We start from the raw sequence: 18,261 nt of genomic DNA on the forward strand, positions 1-18,261 counted from the left end.
AAAATCCACTGCAGTAACACATTCAGGAAGGTAAAAACCACTATTATAAAGTGAACCACAAACCACCCAAAAGATTAACAGAAACCTTAATTTATCAGAATAGATTCTCAAACTTTTCAACTTCTTTGACTTACAGATTTTTAAACTCCACAGAGGCCAGCTGTTTTTCAGCTTCAGCTGTAATTTAGCAAAAAAAGGACAGTGGTTTCTTATACAGACAGATGAAAAATGTCCCCCAAGTTAAATAGAATAGGAAGTCTGCATGATGCTTTTTGAAGCCTTTTCTCTTGCTCTGTCTTATGAATCTTTCATTTTGCTCATTTGCATCGCAGACACTTGAGTGAAAGAGCTGAAAATAACAGTGATGGTGACTGCAGCACTTTTCTTGTCTCAGATGTGGTGCAACATGTCTAAATGACATCATTTCATTATAAATGGTGCAGTCTTTTCAAATTCACTTCTTGCATGACCATGTTTGTGCAAGTTGCCAAATTATCCTGAGACATGCTGTAACTAGTGATGATATCTAAAGCAATAAATTGGAAGATCACATTTCTGTTCTTAGCTCAGCTACCTTCTCTGCACTGCCTGAACCTTAAGGATTTCAGACACAGAAAGGTTATCTGAAAAAATGGAAACTGCATATATCTATTCCAGATACAGAATGTGCTGTGAGACATCTTTATTAAATTAATTGTCTGGGGAAAGGCTTCTGAGTCTTAGATGGAAGGTGCCATGGAAGTGTAAAACTTCAGTTAAAGCAATCCTTTCATACATAGTATCAACTAACAATACTTTGACTTGTTAAATCTGTTACACATGTCTTAAGATTACCTCAAAGAAAGCTTTGCTGGAAAAACACTGCAACTGCCAAGGCAAGCACTTAGCAGTCAGGAGTAGCAGGACTCATCTCACATAATATTAGACGCCTACTACTCTAAGCTTCAATTTGAGTTAGTCACCTTGGATTCACTTTCTTCTCAGCAGGAAAGATTTTCAGGAAGAAATTAATCTGACTGGGTATAGACATTTACATCTGGGTGGGGTGCAGTGTGCACTAGAAAAAAAGAGCCTATTACTTGCCACCAGCTATAACATGTCCTTTAAATAACCAGCTCCAACCACATACATACATACATAAAGTCTGAGTAAAGGTGGCACACACAGCCTTACACATATAAATCATACATATACTCTTCCATGTATGTACTATAATTCCAGCCTTTCATTTGCATTCCCACAAGACACTGCCTCATTTGGCAGATGGACAGTGCTCATTATCAGAGGGTTCTTTTGTTCTCAGTCTTCTGTTGGTGGTCCTATGTATTATTGACTGCACACCATCCAAAATCCATCCTGATAACACAGAATTATTCATTTCCCCCATGGACTCTTATATTGTGCCCTTATTGTAGTGCATTAGTGCATTAGAAATATTAATGACTTTATCCTTCTAAAATCCCTGAAAAATGAGAGGAGGTCACTATTCTTGTTTAGTGTGTTAGGAACCAAGGCACAGGCATGAAGGTAAAAACTGTCAAGTATCAACTAAGTGTGGTACCCTGTGAAAGCCAGGACCTGATTTTAAGTACAATGGTCCTTCAGACATCCAAAGCAGGATCCCATTCATCACAGCTGTGGTGAGCACATGGCACTGCAGCAAACCTGATCTCAACTTGGACACCCAGAGAGTAAGAGACAGACATGTAAAAAGTGTCTCTTTGAACTGACCAGCAACACATTGTCCTTGCTCTTCATGTTTTGGCTCTGTCACGTGTGCCTGCCCATATTTTACAGTCCTGTTTCTACCATCATCCACTTTCAATATCTCTTGGGTACTAGCCTAACTCCACTATTGTTACCACAGTTCTTCAAACTCCTGCACTCATCTCTTTACCTTATAGCTCTTTTATCTTCTGCTGTTCCTTGGGCCTGCGATTAACTCCAGCACATTCCCACCTTCCTTGCTCATTCCATAAGGGAGCACAGGACAATCAACTCTTGTGTCCAATAATGTTGGGGAATTCTTGCCCTGGGCTGGAGCATGCACAGTGTTGTATGAAGCTGGCAAGAGGAGCCAGGGGGAGTTGGGGCACACTTGACCCTTCAGAGAATCTCATCTCTAAGTCATCTGCAAGGATTTAGATCTGGACCAGATCTAGGTCTTTATAAGGACAGCAGAAAGCATGTCCCAGGCCACTGTAAAAACTCTAACAAAAATGAAGTTCCCACAGACGTGTTAGAGTTTCCCAGTGAAATGGCTGTGAGTTGCTGGGATATTTTTTCTTTGATAGTGGGCAAAATGATGCATTTCTCTACATGGGAATCAGCTAGATTCAATGTAGCTGAAACATTAAAGGAAAAGGAAATCAGACCATGGCAAAAACCCAGCATGAAAAATTTCAATTTTAAGCTTTAAACTTACAACAAAAACATTCAAGCAATAGTAATGAAAAGCACTGATATTTCTACCTACTGCTTTATTGTTCTTACTCTCTTTTACAACTGTCTTGACCTCCTTGCACTGTTTGTCATTTGGAATGGCTGAGACGAGGAGTAACACCACTCTGTATGTAGGGAGGAAGGACAGGAGGGCAGGGGACTGCTGTGGAGCAGTCCACCAACCCTAAGTGCAGATCACTCAGGAAGTGAGGAAAGTGAGCACTGCTGGAGGATGCAGTTCCAGCACTGCAGAGCTCTGGCTAGTGCACCCAAGCTCACAGCATTCTTTCCTCCAGTTTGGTAAATAAGAAATTTGCACTTTTGGACAGCCCACATAGGAGTTTTTCACAATGCTCCAAAAGACACCAGTCAGGAGACAGCTTCCACTGCAAGCTCCTTCAGCTGCCCTCCAGCCTACTACGTGCCCATGACTGCTACATGCCAAAACTTCATCCCAATCGTTTGGACAGCCAGTCAGGGGCATCCTTCAATGCACTTGTATAATTTTCATTGTCATTACAATTGTATCCCATTGAAAGAAGTCTGGCTGTGGTACCAACAACCTGCCAGAAGAGTCTTGGTAAGAATTCACACTTTAAAAGATTAAAAGAAAAGTCCTTGATCCCACTGAAAAGCAAGAAGAATTACTTGAGGGTGCTATTCAGGAAGTTATTTATTTTTAAGTGTTTTTAAGCCAGCTTGCGTTGCGCTGTTGGCTTGTCAGTCTTCGGTAACACAGAGCTAAGTAGAACAAAAACATCAGTAAACTGATAAGAAATGAGAATACAGTTTAGTTGGATGTTAGAGCTTTTTATAGCACTTCAGTAATTTTCCAGAGCATACTGGATCACTTAAAAATAGTCTTGCCTGAAACAGAGAACTATATAAATGAAATAGTTATCTAAAATCGATGTACACAGTAATATTCAAAAATATGTATATGCAGAACTGTTTGGAAGCAATTTTCTGAATTATGGGCTGCCCTTTAACTGAAAATAAGGTGAAAGTTGATGCACCTAAAGTTTGCAGCAGAGATTCAGCTCATTAACTGTACCTCATAATTACTTGCTGTGCCACACTCTATAAAGTTCATGAATAATAACTTTTCCCTCTGAGTCAATCAGTTGTGAATGTCTAGAGGACTGGCTCACCAAGAACCAGTGGATATTGTAATCATTCATCTCACATCTTGGCTCCAGTGAATTTATTACTTACCTTCACTGTGTTACGCACTCAGTGCAGTGTTTCTACCTGGGCTGGTTAGCTGTCTTATTAAAAAAAGGAATTGTACTAAAAGCCATAGACAAGAGTCTTTACTTCTACTAGAACCAAGTTCATCTAAAAGACAGCAATTCTAGGTTCTCTACATCTTTTAGGGATCCTTTGCTCTGCAGCAGAGATGGAGTATGCACAGAGGAATGAGTAACATACCAGTCATTACTTACTATCATTTTTCTCACTTATACAAGGACAGCACACTGCATATGTTTTTGTCCATTTCCCTCTTTCATAAGACATCTTCAGCTGTTTGACACAAGAACTACCTGCTACAGCTCATTCCATAAGTGGGGATTAACCACTTCTTTTCCCATGTTTTCCACACTGTACTTATTTCTGCAGTGCACAGCTTAATCCTTCAGCGTGGTTTGACAATGTACTGCAGCTGTCAAAACAATGCTGACTTTTAAACTAGGAATGAAATTTTCTAAAACATATTAATTGCTTAGGAATTAAGAGTCCCATTTTCAGAATTTCTAATTCACTCTGCAATAAGAAAGTAATTTGCAAACCTGCTTCCTACTTAGTACATTCTTGGAAAGGATAAGACACCATAGATACGATGCCCCTCAGCTAATAGACATCTTGCAGGTTTCTGACTTGAACTTAGGATGCCTAACTTCCCTTCTTGGCAGCTGATGGTGAGAAGGAGGCTTTTTCATTCTACACATCTCAGCTGCAGATGGGTAAGAGCTGCTTTCAATATGTATGGATTTATGCATGGACTAATCAAACAAGACTGACTGTCTCTGACTACCTGTCTAATTTTATGTGACTAAGATTGAATGAGTATGAACCTCATCCTTTGGCTTCTTATACAATCAGAGTAAAGAACACCTCTGTTGTACTCAAAAGGTCTCTGGGTGGCAGATGGGGGGCTCAGATGGGGGCTCGCTCAGCCATAGGAGGTTGGCTGGACTGTAGATGCTTACACATGATCCAACCACCCAGATTCCTTTCCTAGTAATGGAGAGAAACAGGTAGTTCTGTACATATTTCTACCCATCCCACTATGGATACCTAAACCAGACCTATCTTCCATGATGTTCATTAAATATTATGAAATATAAGTCTTACAAGAGAGCAGAGTTCCAGTTACTGCTTCTAGCACAGCCAGTCCCTTGATGCTCATGGAAAATTTGTTAATTTGTCTTGTTCATTTCCCTGAGCAAATTTATATCAGGAAAGAATCCTGACACTGATCTAAAGGGACAGTTTATGCAAGTTGCATTTAACTATTGCATAAGATCTAGACTAAACTCTGTGCCTATCAGTGGTAGCTTCCACAGCATCTCATTTCCACAGATCACCTGGAAACACCACCATTCAAAACCACCTTGTGAATGCACATCACAGCTTTCCCTTGACAGCACTTATACTCACCATAGTCACAGAGCACTACTAACAATAGATTTGAAAAATCTTTCAACATATGTTTCATTCTGACCAGTGAGATCCTGGGTCCTTTTACTCCTCATGTCCTTTTTCAGCTCCAAAGTGCCAGCACGTTTTCCAAGAACACCTAAAAGTTAAAAAATTACAGGTGTGTCAACTTTGCTTCATAAAATATGAGAAGAAAGACATATCATTAATAAGTAAAAAAATATTAATTAACTATTAATTAACATTTCTCTCATTTACTTAACAACTACTAACACTGTATCAATGCATCTGAATAAGGACAGCTACAATTCACTGTACAATAATTTTCTATCCTGAAATACAGCTCCTGAGCCAGAACAACACAGACAGATAACAACAACTTTATCTTTGCACTGCAGGAACTGCTGCTATGGATATCTTATATTATGACCAAGGCTCACAATAGCAAAATAATGAGTATTTTATACAAAATATAACTCTGAGCTCAGGACATACTGATATTGGAGATTTATTGCTGGTGCACAATTCATATTGTCTGTCAGCTACTTTCAAGTATGAAAGCAGCTCAGCAGCAAACTGATTGGTCATCGAACCAACCTTTTGGTCATCGAAATCCCTCTTCTATTCAGGTCTAGTAATACACTTAGTGATCTTACTAGATTTATAAGAGATCTATAACTGCCTTTTATGTCACTCCAACTGATCAGATGAAAAAGGTGCCAACTTCCACTTTTTCCTCCATAATTTTTTAAGTTTACAATCACTAGAGCCTTTGCTAAGCCAATAGAAATAGACTTCTTTTGGCAAGCTTCCCAGTTTTATGTCCATGTGGTTTAAACTAGTCTTTATGAGTCTCATAACAATTAGATAAAAGAGGTTGGAAGCACGATGATAGCAGCAAAACCAAACAGTTTCCTTCAGAAATGTAAGTAGGAGGGATTCTAAAAAGAGAAATTCTACTCAGAGGCCATTTCAAAATATAAGAGTTGCTCTCCTGCATTTCACTGAGCACCTGTAGGTCAGTGTTACTGTGCTCACCTTCACACAAACACAAGATGCAAGAAAGGTCTTGAACAGGTTTACAACCTAATTTATGAGAGAAATTTGGCACTGGAGCAGGGAGAAGTTAGGAATGAGCAGAACTGTGGAGGATAATGGTAAAACATAGGAACCAAATATCATGTATTTCTTTAGGAATCACAAATACGGTATTTCAGCAATTACACTGCTCTGCTTGTTGAACTAAGATGCAGCAGACGTGTTACTTGAAAGCTGTCTGAACTGCTCTCTGTGCCAAGTGGCTGGAGAGAATAATTTCTAAGAAGACTAGCAGCACAGCCTTGCTCAGTAAAAGCCCATTATAATAATAGCTGCACATATCTGAAAGGAATAATCATCATCTGGCCCAGGAACTTGACAGGGCTCCAGAAAACATTAGATAGGGACAGTGATACCGCCACCACCCTCAATTTCACTTGATACGCTGTAAATTACAGGAAGACAAACCTTGTGCCTCAGGAGAGGGGCGGCTGCTGACGGAGGGCGGCGGGGAGCCAGCCAGCCTCCAGGGACAGCCGCTCCCGAGCTCCTCCAGCTGCCGGCGGCAGGCGCAGCATCACAGCAGGAACATCATTCCTTGCCTGTATCCTTATTGATCACTAATCAGTTAGTCGAAACAAGGAATCAAAGTAGTCCAAAGAAGAAAAAGCAGGCTTTGTTTAAAAAAAAAAATAATTGTGATAGATGTCTTGGCCTCTAGAGTTAACTGCTCAAAGAAAACTCGAAGATATGTGGAATTGCTGTAAACTGCCCTGAAATAAAGCGGGGGAAAATTGCTTTGTGGGCCACTACCACGATTGTGCTGGATGACTTTAACTGGTCCTTTCCATTCCTAGCTTTCCTAGCTGCAGATTCTTCAAATGGCTTTTACAAATACTTCTTTCAGAAAGTCACACATTGACAGATGAAATTCAAATAATCCTAATCTCAGTCTAATGAGCGACACACTGCACAGAGGAAATGAAGCTATGGAAAGGAGAATAAATGCTCAGGAAAAAAGAAAATGGCCTGTGTAGGAGAGCACTCTTGAGGTAGCTGCCTTACATCTTAATTTGCACATCAGCCCAACCAAGCAAAAAGCAGCATGGTTCATGAGACAGCGCGCCAGCGGGAGGCACAGGGACCAGACCTGACTTCTGTTCCTATTCCTGCCACTGCCAGACATAATGTCAGCCAACTGCAGCATTAATCTGCTCCCCTCCTTTCCACCCCATCTTTCACACTCTGTATTTATAGTAAAGACTTTTCAAGACAGAGACTCTTTCTAACCAAGCCGGAGATGGAGTCCAGCGCCAGAGCCCCTGGGTGTTTTGGTAACACCAATCATTTGTCACACCAAAACCTCCTTCCCTCTCACCCTTCCTCCTGTGTTATCTTGGCTCTCTTGAGAAAAGATTGTGTGCAGCGCGGGTAACACCCAGGCTAGAACTGCAGTGTTTGAAACTGTACCAAAACTAACTTCCAATTAGTGAGATCAGGTACCTCTGGAAGCCTAGCCCAGGGCTACTTCACCCTCTGCACGCCTCTGCAGCACTGGATTGCAGCAGGAGCCCTCCCACCTCACACACACACAGCTACTTCAGGCTACCAGCTGCAGTACAGCCCTACCTTTGAGCAAAGCTCCAGTTAAAGTGCTCCACGAAGCCTCCCTGAGCTTTTGCACCTTTGCTAGCTCAATTCCAATAGCACCTCTAAAGGCAATGCTGGCCCATTTCTGGTGTAGCAGTGCCCCCCTTACTCCTCTCTTTCTGCACAGGTTTGTTCCTCTCCCCTCCTTCACTTTTCTTCCTTTTGCCTCATCTCAGTTTTGGAAAGGCCTTACACTGACCTCTAAGTTCAGAATTTTCCCCTTGCCTCTCTATCTTCTCTAAGCCAATTTCTTTCTAGATTTCTCCTCATTTTTAGGTCTTCTTCCAAATTCTCCATATATTTGCCCCCTGCTCAAATATTTTTCCTCTTTTCACACTCCTATAAAATTGGGTTTTGAAGCAGACAGTACATTTAAATGGTTTTTGCTCTATTCAGATCTTCTACCTCAAGTTCATTAACTTAATGAGATGAAAAATGATGGAACGGAGAAGGCTATCAGACTTCAAATAATTGGCTTTTTTAATTTATTGCTCTCGTGGACAAGCATGAACTGAGGCTCTATTGTGCAAAATGCAGCAGAAGCACAGCAACATAAAAAGATGCTTTCTTCTTCCAAGAGACAGTGTAATGGTCTGATTGGAAGTGGAAGACTTCCTCTCCAAAGGGAATTTGAAATGACAGATGAGGAGGGCATAAGCCATAAAGCGCTTTGGAAGCAAAGACCAAGAGGCTTGTGTGCAACGCAAATGACACAGGAAAACTTTGAGTCCCTGCTCTGCAGCAGATTTCCTGTGCTATCTTGGTCACATCTCTTACTTTTCCTGTGGCACAGCTCTCCACTGGAGACTGTATCTCACTATCTGGTAGGGGGGCTACAAGAATAAATCCTCATCAGCTGTGTGGTTTGCAGGCACACAGTGTCACTAACCAGGTAAGAGTCAGACGTGAAATTTGAAATTGCACTTGCAATATCTTTTGCAAATAAGTAACAGAATAGGCTATAATACTGCCTATTAGAATCATATGTATTAATCTATTCAAAAAATGTCCCTATTTCCCTACATTGTTAAAACCATAAAATATATTGGGATCATTTTGGTTTTACAAAAAAAAAACACTCCTAAAATAAACCAAATAAATAAAAAAACTCCAAGCCAGCTGGATTTAGGACTCCTGGTATTTTTGCAGCAGTATCCAAGGCTGCAGCACAGACATGACATTTCAGACACCAGCCATCTCTTCTGAGAGCTGTCACCTGCTGATTTGGCAGTAACCACCTTCACCAAGTGCAATAGCACAGCATTCAGTGCCTACTCCCCCTTCATTAGGGAGATGAGAGGCAAATAAGCCTTGTAGTTAAGAAAGGGCCATCAGGAATTAATCAGACACTCCATGACCAAGCATGGAGTTTAATGAGAACACAAATCCATGGCACTCAAAACCTCTGTGCTCTGGAGCCTCAGTCATGCAGAGAAGTGCCACTGATGGATCCCATATTTCGCTTGCCCACAAATACCCTCAGTCCCCCTCCTCTGCAAATCCCCACCAAGAGCTGAGCCCTCCCCTGCCCTAGCTCCCATCCTCCTTCAGTGACAGGGCTGTTCTTGCTCATCTCTCCTCTGAGCACAGCCCTGCTCTCTCCTTGTCCCACCAGCCCCACAGCTGCATGAGAAGATGGACCCAGCCATGGCACAGAAATCCCCCTGGCCTAGGGCACACGGGAGAGCAAGGTGGGAGAAGGGCTTGGGAAAGGAGTGGGTGTGAGGAGTGATTCTCTTGGAACCAACCTGCCTCAGGCAGCAGCAGCACCTACCCAGGCACTCTGATTGACCCAGCAACCAGTCACAGTCTGGATATTTACTAGAATTAAGGAGGAAAAAAAATCCTTTTTAGCTGTTGACTAGTAAACATTTTTCAGTTGTATTTGCAGCCCAAAATCTGCACAGTTCTGGCTATGTATGAGAGGCTGATGGCAAAATAGGCTACAGACAGAAAAGCCCGAAAGTCCCTAAATCCTCCCTACATTTCACAAGCAGCACTAACAGCAAAAAGAAATGTGTATCTGCAACATTTCCTCAAATGGATTTCTTCATATTTAATCTGTACGTTGGAAAGGAGATTAATTATTTTCAACCATCATATGTTTATTGCAATGGGATTAGGCAGCTATTGAAGTGTTACCACCTGCTGGGAATTTCAGAACCTTCCATATAATCACTTCGCTTTCACAGTAAAGATAGAACACCTCAACTATTCATCACATTTTATCAAAATCTAATCACTGCTGACCAGCCAGAGTGGTCAGGGCCAAAAATATGCCACTTCTTGGAAGATATTTAGTTTAGTCAGGAAAGTGTCTGTGTGATGTGTGCCACAGCAGGGGGCTGGAGCTGACATCCTCAAAGGCATCTTTCATTCTTATTTACACATCCAACAATTTTACATTGTTATCAGATAATGACTTTATTAAAATTATGCATCTCAATTCACTAGGCTGAAACTGACAGCACCAGATCCTCCTTGTACAAGGAAAAAAAACAATAATTAGCTGGTAAAGCCTATTTTCATTAATATTTGGGGTCAGATCTCACAAAATCCTGAGATTTCTCAGCTCTTTTTGATATTAACATAGCAATTCAAGAGCAGACTGGCCAGCAACATCTGTCCTTTGAAACCGAAGGGCTTACAATAAACAGTGTACAGGGATGATATTTACTTTGGAAAATGTACAATGAAAACAAGTTTACTAAGCATAAGGAGATTTGGGAAGATGTTCGAGCAATAATAAATAAAGAATGCAAAGAATTATATACATTAGATGAGAGCTCATGGCATAAGGGAAGGAATGCAGTCATCCATTCTTTCCTTTCCCCTTCAGAGTTTCTTAAAAAAAAAAAAAATATATATATATATATACTGTCCACTATTACTGGAATTCCCTTTCGGTGGAGTTTATAATGAAGATCCTCGTATGGAGAACATACATGGCACAGCTGATACAATCAGAAGTTTGTTAGAGAAGCAGGTATGAAATACCGTGAAGTACCAGTATTAAAAAGAGAGTTGCGAAGGTTTCCTACGCTTTACCCTGGGTTTGCCGTGTACTCACACGGCTTCGACCGGTCTAGCGACTGAAATAAAGTAGAAATCACCAAACATATTAAACAACACTAAAATTATTCCTACCTATTACGGACTTGGGCGAGGAACCCGGGCAGCCGCTCCCCGTGCCGATGCTCCCGGCACTCCGAGAGCGCTGCAGCACCGGGGCTCCGGGCGGGACGGCCGCTGCCTCCGGGGAAGAGGCGACCACAGAGGATACGGGGCAGGGCAAACCCGGACCTGCCGGCGCACGGGTGTTTTAAAACACCTCCAGGACGGCGCGTCACGGCGATCACGCCGCGGCACCGCTCGCTCCGACCGACGGCTCTCCCCGCCCGTGCCCGCCGGCTCCGCGCCGACAGCCACCCCTGGCCGGCTCCGAGCCCGGGGCGGCCCGGGCTCCGCACCGCCCCACCCCTCGGCACCCAGCGACCCGCCCACGCCCCGGGACCCCCGGGCTCGGCTCCCGCCCCGCGCTCACCTCCACACCGCGGAAGGAGCGGCCGGCGGGTCGGGGATAGAACGTGGTCCTTCCCGTGGACGAGACGCTGCCGGGGCGGCGGGCGGGCGCTCACTGCCCGCCGGCGGCAGTGGCGGCAGGAGGGTTAAATGGCGGCTGCGGGCGGCTGTCAGCGGGCGCGGGGCGGCGGCGGCGGGCGCCGAGCGAGGGCAGCCCGCGCCCCTGGCGGCGAGGCGCTCCCGGCCCGGCCCGGCCCGGCCCGGCCCAGCCCAGCCCAGCCCAGCCCTGCCCCGCCGCGGCCGCGCCGCCCTCACACGCCTGCCCGCCCGCTGGGCTGGGGCGGCCTTGCGGGAGAGGAGACCCGTGAGGGGCGCGCCCGACCCGTGTGCGCCCCCGGGCTGGGCCGGCCCCGGTGAGGCCGCTGGGACAGCGCTGCAGCTCCCCGCTCCCCGTGCCGTTTGTGTGGCAGCCCTACGAGGAGCGACCGAGGTCACTTGGTCTGTTCAGCCTGGAGGAGACTGAGGAGAGAGCTCATCGCAGTTACAGCTTACTCAGGGTGGGGTGCAGAGGAGCAGACACTGATCTCTTCTCTGTGGTGACCAGTGATGCGACCCCTGGGAATGGCCTGAGGCTGTGGCAGGGGAGGTTTAGGTAGGATGTCAGGAAAAAGTTCTTCATCCAGAGGGTGGTTGGGCACTGGAACAGCTCCGCAGGGAAGTGGTCACAGCACCAACAGAGCTGAGGAGCGTTCGGACAATGCTGTCAGGCACATGGTGTGACTCTTGGGGATGGCCCTGTGTAGGGCCAGGTGCTGGACTCGATCCTCGTGGATCATTGTGGATTTTCCAACTCAGCATAATCCGCGAAAATCACTCCCCTCGCGCTGGGCGTTGGTCAGGGCAACGTGCCCAGGCACGGGCCAGCACGTCGGAGCCAGGCTGGTTGATGACTGGAGAAGAGAGCAGTGGGCACGCAGGAGGCCGCTCTCCAGAGTCAGCGAGTCAGCTTGCAGCATTGGAGGTGGAGCATCCAACAGCAAAGAGCAGCACCAGCTCCTTAATGTGCCTGTCTGCAGCTGAGGGCCACATATATGTGGGTATTTGTCATGTCCAGTGTTCATGGATAATGTTCAAGGACTGTTGTTACATGATGAATCTATCCTTGTGCAGAGACTGCTTTAAGAAAAGCCCTTTCTATCCGTTTTTATACAACAGACTAATTTATCTCAGACTGTTGTTAAATTTATTTGCATGACATGAAGTCTGTGATTTAAATGCAGACCGGTGGATACCTACATACCCACAAAGATAGGAAAGGATTTATGGAGCATTTACATCAGACAGTGTTACATGTAATGAATTCTCCTGCTTTCCCTCATTCATTTATGGTAAGTGTGGGCATGGCATAAAGGCCCAAGAGGAAGGGTCAGTTTTTGGTGTTCAGAATTAAAAACAGACTAAAAGGTCCCTCCTAGTTAACTTGTATCATCTATATGACTGAGGAAATACAATTTCCACACTACATGGGTATCTCTGCACCAAGTGAGTGTTGAGACCAAGCAGCTGCTTAGGGTTATTTCCCACCACTGTGGCGGGACTCTGATCAACCTGCTGCTAAACCTCTTTTCCATATGCTAGCTGGGGTCTGTGGTGGTTAATGCTTCACAGCCACGCTGCCATCTGGAGTACTCACAAAAGCCTTTGGGAGAGCAAGACAAACCCTTGCTGAGCAACTCAGACTGTATTCTGGACAGCAAAAAGGGAACTATTTGTGTATCATAAACATTTTCTGGGCTGTTTTTAAACATTTTATTTTGAACAATCCAAATTCTAAATATTCTCCTTGTTTGTTTTAATAGAAGCATGTACAATTGGGGGGGGGGTTTAACTTGCCTGTCTTTTATTGTAGGTAGGATTTTGTTTGATGTTCTGGAGGATACAGTCATGTGTGTATTTGGTCTAATAAATGAAGGATGCTGCATTTTTTCACCAGACACTTGCAGCTAACATAACCTGTTACATTTCTTGTGGTGAGACTGGGCAACACTTCCTTTGAATGCTGAGAAGCTTCCTGTGTCCATGTCTGGTCCTGGTCTGTGTGACTCTGGCAGCAAGAATTCAGCTTCAGGCAGTGCCACTGTAGAGGGGCTAAGTGAGAGGTGTGCAGTCCTGCCAGGAGCATCTTTCCCACTGATCATGGAAGGTACTACCTGGCACAAGTGAATGCATTGTGGCACTGGGTCTGGTTTGAATGAACCAGGAAATAAATCACACATGGTAATAAAGAAAACAATACTGTAAGTAGGTTCCAGATGATGGAGAAGCTCAGAGAAGAAAAAGAGTGAGGTGGACGAAATGTCTGCTCTGAAATGTCTGCTCAAATCCCAGACTGAAACTCCAGTCTCACCTGCTGCCTGTATTTAACATCTGAAGAATCTTACATTGGTGGACCTACTGCCAGGCTTTTTTCCACTATGAGCACAATCTTTTGAAGATTTAATCTTCAAAAGTAGAAAAAAAATTAAGGAAAAAATCTCTTTCCCCTGTTGTAATGCAGAGGAGAAAGTAAAGAAATCCATGCAAGCAGGAAAGAGCCTGGAACACATGGCAAGATGTTTTACTTGTATCACAGTATTTTGCACTTATTATAGTGCCTTTGATCCAATGGCCTTGCAGTATTTTATGAGTTACGAGTGATCTTTGATCTTTTGTTTCCCTATGCTGATGAAAAAGGCTTTGCCTTATTTTTTTTCTAAACGGATTTGCTGACATTATGCTCAAACTGTAAAGTCAGAAACAAAGCCAAGACAGCAGCTCAGGTCACTGCACTCCCCCTCAGTGCCTTCTTTCAGACCCATATCGCCTTTGTGGCAACACTTCCAAAAGGGGACAGAGTCCAAAAAATGGTGATTAGAAATCACAAGTCGCCCCTATGATTGTATGGTGGAAATTGTAAGGACCCCAGATAACAGGAGGATGAGCACAGGATAAATAGGCAGGCTACTTTATTAAACCCTTTGAAGCACAGTGGATTATGTTTGCACATAATACACCTGCTGTGATGCTGAGCACTAAGATCTGTCTTTGTTAACATGCCATCCAAATTTCATCAGGAACATATTTTTCATTAAAATACTTCAACGGAGCTGGTCTCTCAGGCATCTGGCTAGCGGCGGATAAAATCCTTGCCATTAAAGTTGGTCTCCCAGGAGAGCAAGAAACTAATAACAGAAGGGATGGGAGAGCAAGGGAGCAGACGAGTGCCCATTTAGCCCACAACCAAAACGTTGAGATCTAAATTAAGTTGGACACTGAAGGATACAAAGAGAGAGTACCCTTTAATTGCTGATCTCCAGCACCAGCTGCCGATGTGATAAGCAAGCGGGGAGTGCAGACGATCTCACCTGCTCACAGATCCCAGGTAGCTGCTGGGCTGAGGCAGCCCGTGGGGCTGAAATGTTGAAGACAGCCATGGCAGGAAGGTCTAACAGGAAAAAGCTTTATGGCCTGTAAAAATGGGATTATGTGTTCTCCAGCTGCTGGCAGCTGGGCAGAAATCACTTGCACATGTGGTGATGGGTGGTGCAGCTGCCTCTGCTTAGCCAGGCCAGAGCAGCCACCTTGACTGCAGCCAGGAGAGAAAACAGTCTGCTTGATTTTACCCAAACCAGACTAAGGGTACTTACATGAAGGGCACAATCACCAGATTGGCTGTGTTGGTGGTTTTCAGTGGGCATAAGGTGGTGTGTTTGTTTCTGGCTCTGTCCCCACTGCCAGCACAGTTGGGCTGGGAAGAAAATGGCTTTTTCTTATGTTGGCATAAAAACAAGATCGTGTAGTAGCACATATTGTCCAGAGACCACCAGGTGTGAAAGCAGAATGGCTGGCTACTAAATTCCCTCTCTGCTCTGTGTAGTGGGGGAGAGATGTGATATTGTACATGATTTCTATCTGTGCAAAATATGCTAAAAGCCTTCTCTTGCTGATATTAAATTGACCTCAAACTTCCTAAGGGGAGCACTAATAATAAGCAGGGATGCCAGAGAAATCTGTTTGCCCTCACCCACACTGGTAAAGGAGATTTAATTGTGAAACCCCCAAAGCAGTGCTGGCTGGGATACAAGAGAGTCATCTGTTACAGAGAATCAAGGTAAGGGCCAAAACGGTAATATAAATATTTGGTGGTTTAGGGGGAAAATTCAGAAAGCTGGAAAGAGTGAGAAACTGAAACATGTCCTTTTGGAAATTATATCTCTGCAATGTTCAAGAAAATTTCTTTAAAAAAAGGGAAAAAAGAAAAAAAAGAAAAAAAAAAAAGAGGTTGCACTGTAGTCTTGGTTGGAGAGCTAACAAGAATATGAACAATTTAATGACCAAAGACATGTAAATTAATAAAAATAAGTAGGAAAAAAGTGCTAAAATTGTCAGAAATTCAAAATCAGAAACATAAAGCTGGTAAAGAATGTAAAAGATGAGATCTGCAGTCAGCAATGCTGAGTGACAAAGATTTGTCTAATTTTAATATAAATTTGAAACAAAAGAATTGTTGCTATTCTACCACTATGTGAAAAAATTTGACTAATCAAGTGGAGTGCAAAAGAAACACTGATGTTCAATAAATATTTCTGTTCTGTTTTGGGGTGAAAAACAGACAATAAAGCCATGTTCCAGATTGGTAATAAAATACTTTCTGTACCAATGCAAGCCTGAGAATGTAAAATAAGAGCAGCTCTAGTTAAAGAACTCAAAATCAGCAGCTCTGGATAGACGTTCATCCAACAGTTTTAAATATTATTTTCCCAATCAGTTGGTCTGGAGATGCTGTGGAGGTTTCAGACGACTCGATGAATTAACACGTGTGGGTTTTCATTGATTCGGTTGGTTTATAAAGAGAGAACAGCCCTGATTCCAGAAACAGGGATGGAAAAGCTGATAATAAAAGGGAGAGTAGCATGACCAATACCACTTGACCAACTTGACAGAAGTTGGTGGAAAATGTATTTTAGATAAATGTACAAGTTTGGTGAGTAGAGGAAGTAATGTTATAATGAATAATACTTAACATTTCCATAAAATATTTGGATTGGTATGACCTAATATTTCCATGAAGGATGCTTGTGTAGAATTAGCACATTGTGCTTTAAAAAGATTAGGCATTGACTAATTGATTTCAAAATGTCCTTTTAATGTGTAATTTTCACGGAGGACATATTAATTTAAAGATTTAAATGCAGATTAGGCTTTAGCAATTTAAAAATTTTTCAGAGATCTAAAAGAGGATATAATATCATCACTGCTCAATTTTTCAGATAACACACAGATTGGGAGAATGTTCAGTGATAGTGACTTGTTTTCAGAATTTACCAATCTCTGAGCAAGCTGGGCTTTAGCCAACAATACCTGTTTTAATATAGCTCCCATAAAATGACACATGTAGGAACAAGGACTGTAGAACTTTGTAGGATGTGCAGCTCCCTCCTGGGGAGTCATTGCTTCACAAAGCTCTGGAGATCAGATGGAGTTGTTAGCTAATCTTGAGCTCCCGCTGTCACATCCGTGAGTTCGTGCTGCTGCTGCCCACAGGTTTGGAGCAGAGAACGGTGTCACCCTCCTTTGACAAGTCTGAGCTATGTGCATGGGGAGTGAACTGAGCACCAGCACAGGCTCAAGCATGTGTTTGATAGTGCAGGAATGCCCTCTGTGGGCATGGCTGGCAGTATAAAAACTGGGGCAACAAATTACCTCTGCAATTAACACTTCTACTGTAGCTTTCCTTGGCCCAGTGCTGGTGTTCACAATTTATGGGGGCTATTAGGTAATTGTGGAAGAGCAGAAAAAAGAACAATAAGGTGGGCAAAAAGACCCCAAATGATCAATGTTTAAGAAACTCTTATATTCCAGGAGACCGGGCATGAGAGGAACTCATGCTTCATAAAGCACTTATTGAATATTAGGTCTAGCGGCTAGAAGACAAAGCTAAACACACTCTGATTGTGTACAGCAGAACAATTTTTCCAACAGGTAATAGTCACTGGAATAATCTGCCAAGGGCTGCAAGGGGATTTCCCAGAACATGCAATCTCTTGTTGTTCCTAAAGAGGAATTCTACCTCAAACACAAATTGAATGAGAGAGGTCCCACAGTTTCTGTTACCCGAGGTCAAGGGAGATTATCATTAGTCTCTTCTGGCCTTGTAACTTATAAATAGAGTCCTGGTGGAAAAGAAAGAATTATCCTAATCTTGGACTTTCTCAAAACACTGTGGATAAAACAGTAAGAATGCAGAAAGATCAGAAACAGTCACTTTGCAAACAGTGGTGCCAAACAGTTTGATATTTCCACTGAGAAGACCAATACATTTTGTTATTCCAGTATGTGTTTTAAGCTCTTGCTTCTCCCTGCCAGAGTTCAGCCATACCCAATACACCAATTTCCAGGGCTGCTAACTAGTCAACATTTGATAATCACAACATAGCCTGGGTTTGAAGTCGGTGGGAGTTTTGCCATTCTCATCTCATGGGTGGATCAAACCAGATCTTTGCAATTTAAGGACACACCTCAAATCCTCTGTCCAATGCTAAGTGAAACTCAGGGGAATTATGCCACACACACACACAGCTGCTGAGCCTGGCTGAAAAAGCAGATGTTTCTCATATCCCATGTCCAGTACTGTTTGATTTAGGCATAATTTAGAAAGAATTCTACCTACATGATGTGAGTCACTATACAGCCACAAAAAAACACCATACCAGCAACAGACACAAATGTATTCTACAGAACTGTGCTGGCTTTTTTTGTTCTTTGTAAAAAGAGATTGCTTCAAACAGAATGTATCTTCCTACAATTTTTTTTTTTTTGTTAAAATAGAAACTCCTGTCTGTTAGTTTCTGGGAGTGCTCTGCATGTATGAAGCAAGTGACACGGGAGCAAGTGACACTGATTTGAACT

The 18,261-nt window shown here is 43.3% G+C and overlaps 1 protein-coding gene across 1 annotated transcript in view; it reads right to left on the minus strand.

The window, feature by feature from the left end:
- Positions 1 to 10,954, minus strand: part of THSD1 (thrombospondin type 1 domain containing 1) — a 30,055-nt gene extending 19,101 nt beyond the window's left edge. Inside the window, exons 1-2 of the mRNA XM_066544941.1 lie at positions 10,939 to 10,954; positions 5,104 to 5,242 (exon numbers count right to left, since the gene is read on the minus strand). Coding sequence (XP_066401038.1) covers positions 5,104 to 5,161 — 58 coding nt within the window. The 5' untranslated portion in view covers positions 5,162 to 5,242; positions 10,939 to 10,954. The remainder of the gene's footprint in view (positions 1 to 5,103; positions 5,243 to 10,938) is intronic.
- Between the last annotated feature and the right edge of the window lie 7,307 nt (positions 10,955 to 18,261).

Source organism: Molothrus aeneus, chromosome 2 (assembly GCF_037042795.1).
Source record: "Molothrus aeneus isolate 106 chromosome 2, BPBGC_Maene_1.0, whole genome shotgun sequence".
In the NCBI taxonomy this organism is placed as follows: domain Eukaryota; kingdom Metazoa; phylum Chordata; class Aves; order Passeriformes; family Icteridae; genus Molothrus; species Molothrus aeneus.